The 17,035-nt window shown below is 39.1% G+C and overlaps 1 protein-coding gene across 10 annotated transcripts in view; it reads left to right on the top strand.

Annotated features, from left to right (window-relative positions):
• MYO9B (myosin IXB) overlaps nucleotides 1–17,035 on the top strand; it is a 76,933-nt gene that overhangs the window by 30,884 nt on the left and 29,014 nt on the right. For all 10 annotated transcript variants that reach the window (XM_054013599.1, XM_054013597.1, XM_054013598.1 and 7 more), the window contains exons 3-14: nucleotides 2,492–2,586; nucleotides 6,667–6,729; nucleotides 7,939–8,038; nucleotides 8,758–8,858; nucleotides 9,189–9,318; nucleotides 9,873–9,962; nucleotides 10,433–10,549; nucleotides 10,916–11,050; nucleotides 13,783–13,904; nucleotides 14,522–14,663; nucleotides 14,936–15,131; nucleotides 15,755–15,830. In XM_054013599.1, coding sequence (XP_053869574.1) covers nucleotides 2,492–2,586; nucleotides 6,667–6,729; nucleotides 7,939–8,038; nucleotides 8,758–8,858; nucleotides 9,189–9,318; nucleotides 9,873–9,962; nucleotides 10,433–10,549; nucleotides 10,916–11,050; nucleotides 13,783–13,904; nucleotides 14,522–14,663; nucleotides 14,936–15,131; nucleotides 15,755–15,830 — 1,367 coding nt within the window. The remainder of the gene's footprint in view (nucleotides 1–2,491; nucleotides 2,587–6,666; nucleotides 6,730–7,938; nucleotides 8,039–8,757; nucleotides 8,859–9,188; nucleotides 9,319–9,872; nucleotides 9,963–10,432; nucleotides 10,550–10,915; nucleotides 11,051–13,782; nucleotides 13,905–14,521; nucleotides 14,664–14,935; nucleotides 15,132–15,754; nucleotides 15,831–17,035) is intronic.

Below are 17,035 nucleotides of genomic sequence, written 5' to 3'. Positions count from 1 at the left end.
CCACACTCTGACTGCACTAGGTCATTTCTGTGTGCATTTTAATCAAATGACAAGATCCCCTTAAATATATCTCAGCTATAAAACCTTAATTTGGTTTGATTTTTGTCTTGACTTCTGGCTATTTTTAAAAAATGTGTAAAGGATCTTTATTAAGATTTAATACCAAATGATAAACATTTTAAAAAGTCACAATTAAATGTTAGGGATATGGCGGGACATTAAACTGTTTTCAGTGCTGTCTGTTAAGCAGCAGCAAGTGTTCCTGTTCAGAATTCCCAATTTACAACTTTAAGTATAGGATAACACAGGTTTCAATAATGTTTTCTTCCTGTGCTGGAGCTCTTGATATCTTCAGATTTGGTGCACTCCATTAATACACAGACTATGCATCCCAGAGAAATCATAACCTGAATAATCATGAAATCTATGGGCACTTCTAGGGTATAGATTCCACAGGGAGACTGCCTGGCATGGAATGCATCTTAAAGTCTTAACATCGGGTGAGAGTTACAACAAAAGGGAGCCAATACCTGCAACACTTGGAAACAATAACCTAGCAGATGCTTTTAAAAATAATTTTGTGGTCATTTACATTAATTTGCATAAATGTACATATATCTGTAAATACATATTGCCCATTTATCCTAATTACCCACTCCACACATTTATTACACACCCTCTTTCACTTTATCCCAACTCATTACACATGCATTCCACAGACAAAATGCTTTCTGCACCTACTTCCTTTCAGTTGTGCATCCTCTAATTCTGCACCCACCCATCCACTCACTCTTCATAGATATAGCCACTCATTCCACTCTCAGATCCACCCATTCCATGTGCACCATGTCTATTCCAGACACCATTCGTTCCTCACTCATCATGCATACACATCCTTTCTACCTGCTCATTCCACATACACATTGCTCATCCTAAGAACCCCCACTCCTGAAAGCTCATCTCCAACTGACCGTCCCACCCCCCATCCCTAGCTTCCTGCCCTCAGCTACTCCTAAATTAACCCTTTGACTAGCTTGAGTAGCTTTGTATCATTTTTTCCAGATCATTTATGAATAATATGTTGAACAGCACTGGTCCCAGTACAGACCCCGGTGGACACATTCAAATAATTTTAGGCCAAAACTGATCTATAATCTGTAACAGCAATACAGGCAGAGTTTGAGTAGGTGGGTTAATGACATTTAAATTGGAACCCTTTCGGATGGGGCATGCCAAGCTGAACAGACATGTCATTGTGTTAGAGCAGTAGTTCTCAAATTGTGGGTCAGGACCCCAAAGTGGGTTGCGACCCTGTTTTAATGGGGTCGCCATGGCTGAAGCCTGAGCCCCAGGGCTGAAGCTGAAGCCCGAGAGTTCAGCCCTGGGTGGCAGGGTTCAGGTTACAGGCCTTTTGTCTGGGGTTGAAGCCCTTGGGCTCCGCCTTGCCCCCCCAGGGCAGCGGGGCTTGGGCAGGCTCAGGCTTCAGTCCCCCCTCCTGGGTCGTGTAATAATTTTTGGTCTCGGAAGGGGGTTGTGGTGCAGTGAAGTTTGAGAACCCCTGTGTTAGAGGCATTGGAGGTAGTGATCTACTGTCTTTAGTGTCCTGGCTGCAGTATTTGTTGTTCCTCTTCCATCCTTCTCTGAGCCTGGGGAAAGTTATTCATTAAAGTGAAAAAAGAGGAAACAAATTCTAGCAGCTTAATTATTGTTTCTCTGGTCAGAGATTTTAGACTGTCAGACTGAATTCTACTCCTGAAAGCTGCTCATGCAAGTCTCTTCATGAGAAATACTAATGAACCTAAAATTCATTCATTAGTTGAAAAAATGTTGAAAGGACCAGTTCATTCTGAGAGCAATTCCAAGATGAATTTCTGCTAAGCAAAGCCATATCTGTGAACTTCCATTTTTCCTACAAGATTAGTTTGATTAATCCTCAGAATTCAAATAGGCTAACTTTGCAAAACAGACTTTATTTTCATATTTTCTCTTTAAAGACAAAGCAACTTTTATATTACTTTGTAACACAGAGGGTGGGATTCATTTTTGGGAACAGGAAGCTTGCTCACTTTGTGGTTTTGACTACGGAGAGGTACTTCCTTGGTAGTTGCAGCTTTTTTCCCCTACACAAGATCCTTCTCTAAGCTCATACTTGCTTTCTAATGAATTCAGGCTGTTTAACTGAGGTTTCCTTTGTTAAGCTTTCTTTAATCTTGGCTGTTCGTGTTGCATATTAAAGTAATTTCTAATAAATTTAAAAGCCCCCTTCCTCAAATCCTGAAATATTGTCTGAGCAAAATGTACTGATATGACAAATAAGAAAGGAGTCTTAGCAACTGTTCACTCTTATAGCACATGCAACTTGCTCGTTCATTAGGATTTTGGGTGTTTAGTGCCAACCAGTAGTTGGATGAACAATGAACAGTGGAAGCTATGTACCAGCTTACTCTGTTTCACTGATGAAAATATAGATTCACCCTGTGCTTTGTTACAGGCTTTCGGAAATGCAAAAACAGCCCATAACAACAACTCCAGTCGTTTTGGAAAATTCATTCAAGTTAACTATTTGGAGAATGGTATTGTCCGAGGGTAAGTATGGCATGAAGTTCTTTCTGGAGCTAAACTATATGTTCTTGTGCAGACTTGATGGAGTATGAAATATCTTTTCATTTGAGCATTCCTCATATGTGAATGATCTGTTTCTGTGGATGGTGATTTCAGAGATACATAACTTCATTTCGTTTGGATTTTTCATAGCCCACGTAAAAACAATACCTAGTGCTTTTCCTCAGTAGGTCAGAGGTCAGTATTCGTCTCATCCCTAGTTTGCTGAGGTGCACACAGGGGAAGAGGCTTGCCCAAGCTTACCCAGCATGCTACTGGTAGAGCTGGAAATAGGCCCAGATGTCCTGAGTCCAGTCCAGTGCTCTGTATGATAGGCCACATTGGCCAAGATAATTAATCTATTTGAATATATCCCTACACAGCCATGTTTTTAATAACACAGTTTAAATTAGTAATACAATTAACAATGTAGTTAATACAAGTTAAGATATTGTCTAAACAACAAAGTAAAAGAAGCAGAGGCAAAAAGGCATCCTTTAAAAAAAATGGAAGTTAAATCCTATTGAGGAAAATAGGAGCATAAACTTTGGCAAGTGAAGTGTACAAATATAATTAGGAATGCCAAAAAAGAAATTGAAGAACAGCTAGCCAAAGACTGAAAAAGTAACAGCAAATTTTTTTTTTTAAGTACATCAAAAACAGCCTGCTAAACAACCAGTGGGGCCACTGGACGATTGAGATGCTAAAGGAGCACATAAGGAAGATGAGACCATTGCGGAGAAACTAAATTAATTCTTTGCATTAGTCTTCGTGGCTGAGGATGTGAGGGAGATTCCCACTCCTGAGCCATTTTTTTTAGGTGACAAATCTGAGGAACTGTCCCAGATTGAGGTATTATTAGAGGAGGTTTTCGAAAAAATTTGATAAATTTAACATCAGTAAGTCACCAGGACCAGATGGTATTCATCCAAAAATTCTGAAGGAACTCAAATGTGAAATTGCAGACCTACTAACTGTGGCATCTAACCTATCACTTAAATCAGCTTCTGTACCAGATGATTGGTGGATAGCTAATGTGATGTCAATTTTAAAAAAAGGCTCCAGAGATGATCCTGGCAATTACTGGCTGATAAGCTTAAGTTCAGTACCAGGCAAACTGGTTGAAACTATGGTAAAGAACAGAATTGTCAGACACCTAGATGAACATGATTTGTTGGGGAAGAGTCAACATGTTTTTTGTAAAGGGAAATCGTGCCTCACCAATCTACTAGAATTCTTTGAGGGGATCAACAAGCATGTGATACAGTGGATGTAGTGTACTTAGATTTTCAGAAAGCATTTGACAAGGGTCGCTCACCAAAGGTTCTTAAGCAAAGTAAGCTGTCATGGGATAAGAGGGAAGGTCCTCTCATGAATCAGTAACTCCTTAAAAGATAGGAATCAAAGGGCAGGATTAAATTATCAGTTTTCAGAATGGAGAGAGGGAAACAATGTGTCCACCGGGGTCTGTACTGGGACCAGTGCTGTTCAACGTATTATTCATAAATGATCTGGAAAAAATGATACAAAGCTACTCAAGCTAGTTAAGCCCCAGGCAGACTGCAAAGAGTTACAAAAGGATCTCACAAAACTGGGTGACAGGGCAACAAAATGGTAGATGAAATTCAATGTTGATAAATGCAAAGTAATGCACATTGGAAAACATAATCCCAACTATACATATAAAATGATGGGGTCTAAATTAGCTGTTACCACTCAAGAAAGAGATCTTTGAGTCATTGTGGATAGTTCTCTGAAAAAATCCACTCAATGTGCAGCGGCAGTCAAAAAAGCTATCAGAATGTTGGGAATCATTAGGAAAGGGATAGATAATACAAAAAATATCATATTGTCTCTATATAAATTCATGGTATGTCCACATCTTGAATACTGTGTGCAGATTTGGTCGCCCCATCTCAAAGAAGATATATTGGAAATGGAAAAGGTACAGAAAAGGGCAACAAAAATGATTAGGGGTATGGAACAGCTTCCATATGAGGAGAGATTAATAAGAGTGGAACTCTTCAGCTTGGAAAAGAGACAAGTGGAGGGGGTATGATAGAGGTCTATAAAATTATGACTGGTGTGGAGAAAGTAAATAAGGAAGTGTTATTTACTCCTCATAACCCAAGAACTAGGGGTCACCAAATTAGGGGATGTTGTGAAGGCCCATACTATAAACAGGGTTCAAAAAAGAACTAGATAATTTCATGAAGGATAGGTCCATCAATGGCTATTAGCCAGGATAGCAGGAATGCAAAACCATGCTCTGAAGTGTCCCTAGCCTCCGTTTGCCAGAAGCTGGGAATGGGCAACAGGGGATGGATCACTTGATGATTACCTGTCCTGTTCATTCCCTGTGAAGCACCTGGCATTGGCCACTATCAGAAGATAGGATACTGGGCTAGATGGACCATTGGTCTGACCCACTGTGGCCATTCTTATGTTCTTAAGATTGTCACTGTATATTTAATTTCCTGCTAAATGGTGGCTGTTCCATGTAATTCATTGTCCTCTCCATGTTGTAATTTAAAATAGTTTCAGATCTACTATTTGAAAAGAGTTTGGGGAGAAGTGAAATAGAAGTGAGGAAGTTTTTTTAGAAAAGTCACACACCAGTTGAAAGACAGGTGCAGGAGAAAATGATGACACTAAACAAGGTAGTTAAAACTCTGTACCGATGCATTAGCTATTACTTGGGCTTAATGTAGCTGAAGAGGAGTGGAGGATTAGATATGGGTTGGCAAAAAATATTCCCAAATGTAGATTCATTTTAGCTAGGGCATCGTAGTTACAAAACGCATTAAAAAAATCAATACGATGGTGTCTAAATATAACTTGAACTCTGCAATAGATACTAAACATTGCAGGTTATTCTTTAGGAGTGCTGCTATCCAAAAGTGGAATAACTTTATATCAGGTGTGTAAAGTGATGAAAGATTATTTATTACAGCAACAGTTAGATGTTATACTGGACCCTTCATTACAAGTAATAGGTTTTGTCCAATAATTGCCTTCTGTGTGTAGTCTCTGCACTTAATTATCCATCTAACGTCAGACGTTGAAATCTGTTTCTGTCTTGGTGAATAAACTTTGTATGCAGAATACATAGCAGCATCACACCACGTTTCTGTAAACACATTAAATGTTTGCTTTCATGAGGTGGAATGAGATAGTTTAGAACATTAAAAAGGAGTTTTGGTTTATGCCGCAAACCTGTCTGTGTTATGCCAGGTATTGAAATTGTAACAGTTAACTGGTTTCGCTGCAATGTTCCATTGAAAAGTCTTATTTATATCATTGCTGTTTCTTCACACGTCAGAGATGAACAACAAGCCTCCACTCTGTTTCAGTGCTTTAAGTATCATTCTGGATTAATTTGGCATCTTTACAGATGAAGTCACCCCAACTCAGGAGATTGGTACCATGTGAATTCATTTGTTTTCTGTCTCCAGCATGAGAAAAGGCTACTTCAGTTCTGGCTTCATTCTTTGTCCGTTTGTATCCCCTGTGGAAGAGTAGATTGTTCTGTCGCTTACTCGCCATACAGTTTCCAACATAGAATTCCCTGCTTTCTGACCTCCCGCTGTGGCTGGTGGGGTGGTCCAGTATGGGCCAGCAAATTCAGGAAGTCTGGCAACAATGTTTCTATTATATTCTCTCTGAATGTTGTGGCCTTTGCTTGAGTTCCTAAAGTGATAAGCAGCTCTATTGGCAAAATCAAGTTGTGTACAGTATTTATGATTTTACAGCAACAGCTAATCTTAGTTTAATCGTTTTCCATTTAGATCTACCAAGATAAAGCACCAAAAAGATAAATGTTCCTCAGGGTAGCTGCCCATTTCAAGCATTCTCATTGTATCCTCTCAAAGCCAGCACAATACAACTGAGCTTTTTGTCTCAGGCTATCAGAGGTGACAAGGAGGCCATTCTACCTTGAGCTCTAGGGTGTATGAAATCTTCATAAACTCACTTGTAGCTAGTTGCTGTTTAGTGTTTAATATCCAGATGCTCGGTTTGACTGTGTTGCCCCATTCATGTTTTATTTCTTTTGGGGGATTGCAGGGCTGTTGTTGAAAAATATCTGCTCGAAAAATCTCGCCTGGTCTCTCAGGAAAAGGATGAAAGGTAAGAGGAGATTCGTATTTTGTACTGTCTGTTTGAATGTCTCTTCCATAATCAGTGATGTCCACCTCTCTAAGCACAGTCTTTTCATATAAATGAAATTCCACAATTGTCTAATTCTCCTGACAAGAGACTAGATCACAATGAGAAGAGTTTGGGGTGAATTGCTGGTACGTGTGGGCAGGTCATCAGCAGTTTGTGTATCTGTCAAAAGGCTGGACTGAACCCAAATTAATACTGGCTAAATATGTACTGATCAGTGCTCTCTAGAAATATACTCCTAGCATGATGGCTGCCAGTCCTGATCAGATAACAAGGATTATTTAGAGTTACGAAAATAAAGTTAGCTCAGTCATGTCATGGTGCCAGTATTTGTTAGAGCTAATAGACATTAAACATTTTAAAGGTGAGCCGCACAAAGTTTTTCACAAATTGCCCCCCCTCCCCCCCCCAACACACCCCTTCCCACTGCTTATGATTTATGTAGAAGGCCTGAAGGTTTTTCAGAGAACTTTTCTGCTTGTTTGGTTGTTTTTTTTTTTTTTACCTTAAATATCTGAAGTATCAAGCCCAGTTTTGGTGGAAGAACTGTTTGGAGGCTGGGGTCTGTCTCGGATCACTTGTGAGCTCTATGACGTTAATGGGAGTGGGAGTACAAAGACCTTCTTTATCCAACATGTTAACTAGCAATTGAAGTTAAAATGCTGTTCCTTGACACTAGTTTTCCAGTCGTCATAAAAGCAAAAATGACGCCAGCCCAGTTCTTTTCCCTTTGCAAGTCACCTTTAAGCACCTTCCCTTTGTGCACTTGGACACTGCTACATACAAATGAATTTGTGACAGTGGACCCAGAAGGAGGAAATACTTAAGCCATTTTGAGATTTCATATAAAGGTTTCTTCTTCTCGAACCAGTGCTGCTTATCTGGATGTATGTGCTGGGAAAACAAATTATGCACTTTTACTTTTTCTAAGTAAATTCTCTACTATAGAAGTACAATTCTTTATTTATTACTTTAATAATAAAGAACAAATGAGAGGATAAGAGTAATTTTCTTCCTTGGGATTTTTTTCTAAACACTGTATGTGTCACTAATGATATGTAATGTAGTAATTATGGCAAAGGTGCTGTTTTATCAATTTGGAAGCATGTAAGGCTTAAAGAGAAACCAATGTCATATCTTCATTAAGTAGAAATATGTTTCAATCTATAGGAACTACCATGTGTTTTATTATTTGTTACTTGGAGTCAGTGAGGAAGAACGTAAAGAATTTCACCTCAAGCAGCCTGAAGATTATTTCTACCTCAATCAGGTAAACGTTGGTACTCTGTGTGTAACTTCAGTGATGAAGGTGCTGTGTCCCTCTTTGAGATGTTGTAGTGATAAAGGACACCAGAGCAGAGAATCTTTGTTTCCTCTTGTGTCCTGTGATGATTCTCTATCTAGAAACTAGTTCACATGGCAAAGGTGGCTTTTTGACAAAACATTGCTTCTTAGCTATGCAGCAACATGAGCATCAACAGCACAAACCGTGGTATGAACCACTCATTACTCTTCTCTCTGTGGATGAGACTTAACCCTCCCCAAACTTGTCTATGCTTCAGCTTTCTGGACCCCATATTAGAGATCATGGCAGGTCCTAAAGATGAACCTATGAGCACCATATTGACATGACACTAAATTCCCTTTGTAGAACTATTTTAGAGATGTTCTCAACCTCAATATCAGTAATTAGACTGCACTTTCTGTTTGAAGACTGTTGATTGTGCTTATAGCATCTTTCAGCTGGAGACTGGTTGAGGAAACGGGACAGAGTATGCGTTTGAAGTAAGAGCTTAGTCTTGCAGTTGCTGTAAGAAAATTGAAATAAACAAAATTCTGGACTTTGCCAGAGCAAAACAAAAGTTGCTTCAGGCCTGCACTTTGGATGGTTCATCTTCCTTCATTAGAGTGGTTGCATAAGAGTTGTGCTAGTATCTCTGTTGTTCAATGTGTTTATGTGAACTGAATTGTTGTGGGGCTTTTCTGTAGCATAACTTGAAAATAGAAGACGGGGAAGATCTGCGCCATGATTTTGAAAGATTAAAACAAGCCATGGAGATGGTTGGCTTTCTTCCAGCAACTAAAAAACAGTAAGTAGAATTGTTTAGCCTCTTTTTGCAGACAGCTGGCAGTGAAATTGATGTGAAGTAGTCTGTATTGCTGTCTGTGCTGTAAAAATGCATTATGAACAGAATGGTGTGGTGTGTTCTAATTTGTAAGACATCAAAACTATATTTACTTTGCTAAGCCCATTAGAAAGCAGGGAAAGTAGAGGGCTACTTTTATGGGCTGCTGTAGGCCATCTACTTCTCTTCAAATAGATGTGGCTGTGTTTCTGTTATGCACTCTAGCTGTATTAACCTGTTAACTTTAATTAGAACAGCAATTTAAAAAAAGTCACTATTGTTTTTATTCTTCAGGATCTTTTCAGTACTCTCAGCTATTCTTTACTTGGGCAATGTTACCTACAAGAAGAGAGCCACAGGTCGGGATGAAGGGTTGGAAGTGGGACCCCCAGAAGTACTGGACACCCTCTCTCAGCTTCTGAAGGTAGAGTATTCCCTTTAATGAGTGCCATAAACATTAAGCTGCTGTCATGTTCTGCCTCAATAACTTCTTGGGAGCATTTTGTTGCTCAAGTTCAGCCTGCCCCAGAACTGCATAGGAGTATTGTAGGGGTATCTTCTTGGGGAACGGAGCCAGCTTGCTATACGGAATAGGAATGTGCACGCTGTGAGTGACTTTCTTGGGGACAGGGAGAGATAAAGGGGGTGAAATACAACCCAAAAGATGGGAATGGTAAAATCTGGTTACTCTGTTAGTTCTTCAGCTCTGTATCAGGAGCAGAGACGTGGAGCTTAGATTGTCAGTATTGGGGCCTTCCCACTAAAGAAATCAATCCTAACTGCATGTAAACTGAAAAAAGGATTTTAAGAAGCTCAAGGACTTGTAAAACTTATTCAACCACAGCTGTAGTTGTCCTAAGGGTTTGACTTCGGTATCTGAGGAATTAGTAACTACCGCTGTCACCATATTGCTGTTGGTCAGGTAGCTAACGTTTAAGGTTGTCAGTAACTCTTGTTTTTCTTGCTTTTTGTGTGAAGGTCAAACGAGAAATTTTAGTCGAAGTGCTGACAAAAAGAAAAACGGTGACTGCTAATGACAAACTTATCCTGCCATATAGTCTCAGCGAGGTGAGTGTCTAAAGGCATTAGAAGAAGGAACTTGGCCATTTACCCTATAGCTGACCTGCATTGGGAGTCTGTTGGTAAAAATGCTAGAACAGTTGTCTTGGGCTTTTCTTACTCTTTAAAATCACTAACCAGAAAATAGTCCCTGATTACATCTGAGCTGTGAATATCATGTTGTTGGATTGCTGTGGGATTTTTACTTTATTAACTTAAATACATATTTTAAATAGGCATGGCCAAACTCCCATTGTCAGCTTGTGGAAAAAGTTGTGTATTATACATTTAGTGAGTCAATACAAATGAATGTTAAAATAAAAACAAACAAAACCAAAGCTAGGGCACTGAAAGCCCTTATACTATGTCAGTGAAAAGTTCAACAGTGGAGCAATCTTATTTTTTCTGACTGATACTGCACCACTGTAGGAAAGTCCTCATATTTCAGGCCAACTTAATGAGCTGTTTTTTATTTGCAGGCTATCACAGCTCGTGATTCAATGGCAAAGTCCCTGTACAGTGCCCTGTTCGACTGGATTGTTCTGCGAATTAATCATGCGCTTCTTAATAAGAAAGATATGGAAGAATCTGTTACAGTAAGTTCTTCACCAGAAATAATACCCTTCTAAACTCAGCTATTGTAATTGTGCACATAACGCTAACAAAGATCACCCAAGAAGACAGTACGCTCAAATATATGGAGTGAAATCCTGGCCCAATTGAAGTTAGTGGTAATATTCTCAATGACTTCACTAGAGCTGGGATTTCAAGATAGGTGTCAAAAAGACAATGATCTTCTATCATCTTGAAAAGTGTTGGTTAAAATTTTAAACATGCCAGTCATATTAGAATAGACAATATTACTCATGCTTAGTGCATGGTCAACAACCACAATTGTAATTGTATGATTAACTCACTTTCATGATGGCCTACCTAACAGGATTTCTGCATTGTTTTCTTAGTGCTTGTCCATTGGTGTGCTCGATATATTTGGATTTGAAGATTTTGAAACCAACAGTTTTGAACAGTTCTGCATAAATTATGCAAATGAGCAGCTTCAGTATTACTTCAATCAACACATTTTCAAATTAGAACAGGTAAGAGAGCACATATTGAAGGCATGATCTCCCAGCAAAAGTTTAAGGAGGGTAGTAAAAACTTTTATTCATGTATTGATTTGTCTCGCTTTATAAAGTGCCTAACCATTGCACAAAATTGAAAGTATCCCCTCTTCAGAAGCTTATGCTGTAACATTATAGTTGTGAAAGTATTTAGTTAAAAATCCTGTTTCAGGTCCTAGTTTATTTTGTGGAGTGTGTGTGTATTATGGTAGAGGCCCCATTCGGGTACCAGGGTCCCATTGTACCAGGCACTGTACATGCACAACAAAGACGGCTCCTGCCTCAAAGAGCTCAGTCTAAATAGAAGATGGGCTACATCACCAGGATACAAAACAGATGAGGCGAGCACAAAATAACAATGAAACTAAGTTACAAATTTTGGGACTGAAACTTCATCAACTTCCTGTAGCCAAAAAGGAAGTTAATTTGGAAAGGTTTGGGAAAGCAGTTGAGGTTCGTTTCAAATTATTTCATCCGTTCATAAATACTTCGATTTAGTTGCTTGTACCTGGATATCCTGCAGTGAATTAGTCTTAATGCAGTTAAAATAGATGGGTCATATTTTTGGGTGTGTGCATATAGAGTGAAATTACCATTCTGGGGCATATGGCACCAGAGTGTCACAATGTGCATTTATTTGATGGTACTGGATTTACATGTATGCACTGGCATATTGTTATTAAATAGGAGGTACCTGGTAAATCTGAAAACATCTGGCCAATATTCTAAACGAATAAGAATGAGGAGATTCAGAGTGATGCTTCTCAGCATGTCCATAATTAGTTTATGTTGCACGTAGATGAGACGGCATTAAAAGCCATTATTATTACCAGAGTGGCTAGGAGCCCTAGTCATGGACCAGGATACACACACCCTCTTCTTCTCCTCCCCCGTGCTAAGCTCTGAACAAATGTAGAACAAAAGCCATATACAATAATAGTAAATCAGACTATATGTAATCAAGAGAGTGTTTTATGGTTACCACAGAGAATGTAAACTTGTCTATGTCTTTAACCTTTCTGTAACAACTTGGCTGGCAAGAAGTCTCTGTACAGGTGTTTCCACAATCCGTGCGACTTCAGAAGCTAACAGTATAAAGGGGGGTTAGCTGGCTGTTTTCCTGTGGGTCCAGTTTCTTTATTAACTTGTATTTAACTGCAGTAAAGTGCTTGAGAGAAGTCTCATTTGTTTGCTCAATGGGATAATAGAGATTTATCTTTCTGTCCTCTGGCTTTAACTGGTCCTGGGTCTGTATCCAAAAATTATTAATCTTTCAATTGTCACATCTCATAGAAACAGAAATAGTATCCAATAATAAGGTACGCTGCATCTTCTGTTCTGCAATCTGGGAAAAACCTATTACTTTCCTAATTTTAAATGTCTTCATTAACACATTCAGTATTTAAAATATTCAGTTTTTCTCATTGCTTCCCCCTCTTGATGGTTGTTAGAGAATGTACTTAACTGCATGGATACATATCAATTATATGCTGTGTGTCCTGTAAAATCAGCTAGAGCACTTTGTGGGTGCATGGTATTTGATTTTACAATGTGTTTTGATGTGTGGTGCAGCATTCAAGATTAGAATCTGGTCTTGTGTCCTTAGGCTTGTTGTTTCTTTGTTTTCTTGCTGCTGGCTTTAGAAAAAAACAAAAACTTTTCTGGGTCATGACAAAATAGTTTGTCCTATGGTCAATCTGTGTGAGGGATAAATTGCTCTGTATTATGTATCTTATGAACAGTGTGTAAATAGCTTTAAACAAAAAAGTAAAGGAAAAAGTTGCTCAAACACACACATTTCATAAGTAAACACAGTAGAGAGCCAGCAGCATAGTAATTTAGGACAGGGTTGTTATCCAGACTAACCAGAGTAAATAGTTTATATGCTGTTTTTTTGGTTTTTTAATTCTGTTTTCCCGAAGAGCCTTAATCCTTAAGTAATTCATTTCCTGTATCTCTGTCTGCGTGGGTTCCCTCAGGGATTCTTTATATATCTTTTTGAGTAGGGACTTGTTCATAGAACTTAAATACCATTTTTTGTAGCGTGTTGTGCCTATAAATCACACAGAGTAGATAAATTGGACAGATTTAGTTCCACTCAATTGACAAGGATGCATTTTCTAACATCCATCATGTAGAAAGCACCTCCACTTCACATTCTGCTGCTTCTCTCTTTTTAAACACGTGGTTCTGTTTTTCACCGGTGTGTAAATACATTACTCAGAATTGTAAGTGTATTATCTCCAAACCAATTTGCCTCTGGCTTTCACAGCATGAAGAAAAGCTGATTGTGGAGCTGGCACTGCTAGGTTGTTTGGCACAGAAGTATGTGGCGGTGTACTTTGCACAGCTTTATTAAACAAAACTCCAAATCTTCTGAACCAAGGCAATGCTTACTGCAGGCAAGACATATCTGCCAGTCGCCCTTAAAGAAATGGATTCTGTGTCTCACTCCCCAGTGTTTTGTAGGCCTGGTCTGCCTGGCTTATGGAATTTACCATACAGAGATGAAATAAAATATTAATTAGAGAATCTATGATTTAGTATCTATAAGTGAAATATTTTTTTTCTGGTTCTCACTGCCACTGTATAAACTAACAAACTTGAAACCTGGCAGTATCTACCTGATGTGGGATGCAGTGTTTAGTTAGCAGGGCTTGACAGGGTTGGCTGCTGTGGTGATATGGAAATTTTCTTGAGTTGCACAGGAGGAGTATCAAAGTGAAGGGATCACTTGGCACAATATTGACTATACAGATAACGTGACCTGCATTCACTTAATCAGCAAGAAGCCCACTGGCCTCTTCTATCTGCTAGATGAAGAAAGCAAGTAAGTATCAAGTTTCTTCCTCAGGACTTGCTGTGTGTGTCATAAGGGAAAATGTCAGAAATAGAGGAAGTTAATGGTTATGGTAGATAACAGATTAAGGGGAGGGAGGGATCTTCATATGTACAGTGTAGAGCTAAATCGGATTCCTCTCTGAGAAATTACGCCAGTATGTTGGTGTCCTTGAGTGCTGCTGTAAACAAAACTTGGAGTTTTCACTGTATAATTATGGAGATAGTATGAAATACATGGCTGTGGAATGTAATTATGAAAGTGCTGTAAGATGTAACTACTTAGTACCAGTCCTTACAAAGTTTGATAGTGGAAGGTGGGTATGAAATGTCTATATGTACAATAGATGTTTCTAAATACAGTATTCTGCTTTGCGGTGGACTGTTTTCTGCTCAAAAATGAACTCTTTAACTCAGCTCTCTAAGCGCCAAAGCGGGACTGTAAGCTGCTTACCCCGGTGTAGGGCATATTTATCCAGTTTGTCACTGCTAGTGACATCTTGGACTGTACCAGTTCACAGCTCTCTGTATGAGCAGGCTTACCTTCATTCATACTTGGAGAGCAAGAAGCTGACATTTCCCACTCTGTTTCCTACTTTATGTCCTTAGCTTTCCACATGCCACCAACCAGACCCTACTTGCAAAGTTCAAGCAGCAACATGAGGAGAACAAATTCTTTGTTGGGACACCAGTGAAGGAACCTGCTTTTATCATCCGGCACTTTGCAGGGAAAGTTAAATATCAGATAAAGGTATGTAGCAGATTTTGAATAGTCACCAAAGGCCCTTTTCCTTTCCTTTTCCCTTTCCTACCCTACAATTCAGTATAAACAGAAAACTTGTTGGGTCTGGGTTAAACTTGGTGTGTCACTAGAGTTGGATTAGTTTTTTTGTGAAAGTCTTGGAGTGAAGACCAAGACCATGTTAAGAATTACTCAGGCTGACACATCCACTTAGTCAAAACACAGTTCCATGGGAATCCTTTCTGATTTAGTGTTTCGGGCTTGGTGATTCTGTTCTGTAGGATTTCCGAGAGAAGAACATGGATTACATGAGACCAGATATTGTTGCTTTGCTGCGAAGTAGTGACAGTGCCTACGTTCGGGAGCTGATAGGAATGGACCCAGTGGCTGTGTTCCGCTGGGCTATTCTGCGGGCAGCAATTCGAGCGATGGCTGTCTTTGCAGAAGCAGGACGTCAAAGAGCCCAGAAAACTGCAGGTACTGAGCACAGAGAAACCACTCTGGAAATATTTTTAAATACAAACAGTTGCTGTTATCTTTATATCAACAGATCTAAGGGATTTTCTATCCTACAGACATTGTAGGATAGAAAGTATTAAAGCTTAATGCTGAAGGGGAAACTGTGTCCTACAGTTTAAATAACTTGTCCAAGGCCAAGAAGGGCATAGATGTTGTTATACCTGAGTTCAGAAGTCAGGAATTCCTGCTTTTAAATCCTGTGTTATGGTTACACCCAGCATGAAAGTCGGTTGACACCAGTGCCTACTTTAGAAACAGTGTGTGAAATATGATAAAATATTTTGTAAAGCTAGTTGTGATGGAGGTAGTTCTAATGCATAGCAGGTATTGTCTGCCTGTCACTGCTTATTTAATGGCATTTTGTCATCCCCACTGAGATCCCAATTTTATAAACTAGATTGTTTCACCTTTAATATTCAGTCTTAAGAGCTTTTTGAAGAGATGAGTTTGCCAGCTGTAGTTGGAGTAAAACTTTAGACCCTCAGGTATATTTCTGCAGTTGTGATTGAAATGCTGTATGTTCCATTGTGTGAATAAATTTGTCAAACTTAACGAGCACTGTCCTTTACTTTCCACAACAGGTGTGGTGCGTCACGGACCCCGGGTTCCCCTGGGAGAACTCCAGAGAGCAAATACACCAGTAGAAAAAGTTTATCGGTGAGAGACACATGCTTGGCCTCTAAATCAAAGCCATTTAAACAGAACAAAGGGCAGTATCCTAAGGATAGTAGGGAAGAGTTGATATACCCTGTGGGGAAGGGCCCCACGCTGCCGGGCCATGTTGTACATAGTACTAGTGTCACTGCTATCCACATGCTTGGTTGACAACTAATTTATTTTTTCAATATCTTGGCAATTGTGTTAAGTTCTTCCTATTAATACAAATAACAATTGGAAGTAGTACAAAAAATAGGAGATTCACTATATGAGGCATAATTTCTCTCTACTTAGTATTCTTAGGCTGTATAAATTATGACAAGAGACTCAGAAGAAGCTTTCAGAGTAGCAGCCGTGTTAGTCTGTATCATAAATTTGTTAGTCTCTAAGGTGCCACAAGTACTCCTGTTCTTCTTCTTTCAGAAGAAGCTGTTCACTTGGAATATCTATCTTTAATGACCCCTCTTCTAAAATGTTGGGAGGCCAAAAATGCCTGAATAACATTGAATGAATGTGGAAGAAGTGGGTTTTAGGAGGGATTTGGAAGAGGAGGGTGGGGAGGATGCTGTGCTATCATTGGGAATTATGGTAGAACCTCAGAGTTACGAGCACCAGAGTTACGAACCGACCGGTCAACCACACACTTCATTTGGTACCGGAAGTACACAGCAGCAAGAGGTAGGAAAAAAAGAAAAAAGGAAAGGAGAAAAAAAGCCAGTACAGTACTGTTAAACATAAACGATAACATTAAAAACGTAAAAAATAAAGGGAGAGTTTAAAAAATTTTTTTTCACAAGATAAAGAAATGTTTCTTTGCTTGTTTCATTTAAATTAAGATGGTTAAAATCAGCATTTTTCTTCTGCATAGTAAAGTTTCAAATCTGTATTAAGTCAATGTTCAGTTGTAAACTTTTGAAAGAACAACCATAATGTTGTGTTAAGAGTTACGAACATTTCAGAGTTACAAACAACCTTCATTTCCCATGTGTTCATAACTCTGAGGTTCTACTGTAGCTCCATGCATAGAGAGCAGCATGGAGAAAGGAACAGAAGGAATATTGCCTTGTGGTGAAGTATCCAGTAAATAAGATCCAAGGTGCTGGGCAGGGAACCTACACAGTAGCACCCTCCATTTGCTAGCCACTTTCCAGACACTGAGGAAGATGTAGTCCCTGCACCTCTGAGAATGCAGTCTAATTTTTTGT

This window comes from Malaclemys terrapin, chromosome 24 (assembly GCF_027887155.1).
Source record: "Malaclemys terrapin pileata isolate rMalTer1 chromosome 24, rMalTer1.hap1, whole genome shotgun sequence".
Taxonomy (NCBI): Eukaryota; Metazoa; Chordata; order Testudines; family Emydidae; genus Malaclemys; species Malaclemys terrapin.
This window is presented reverse-complemented; position numbering and strand designations above follow the sequence as displayed.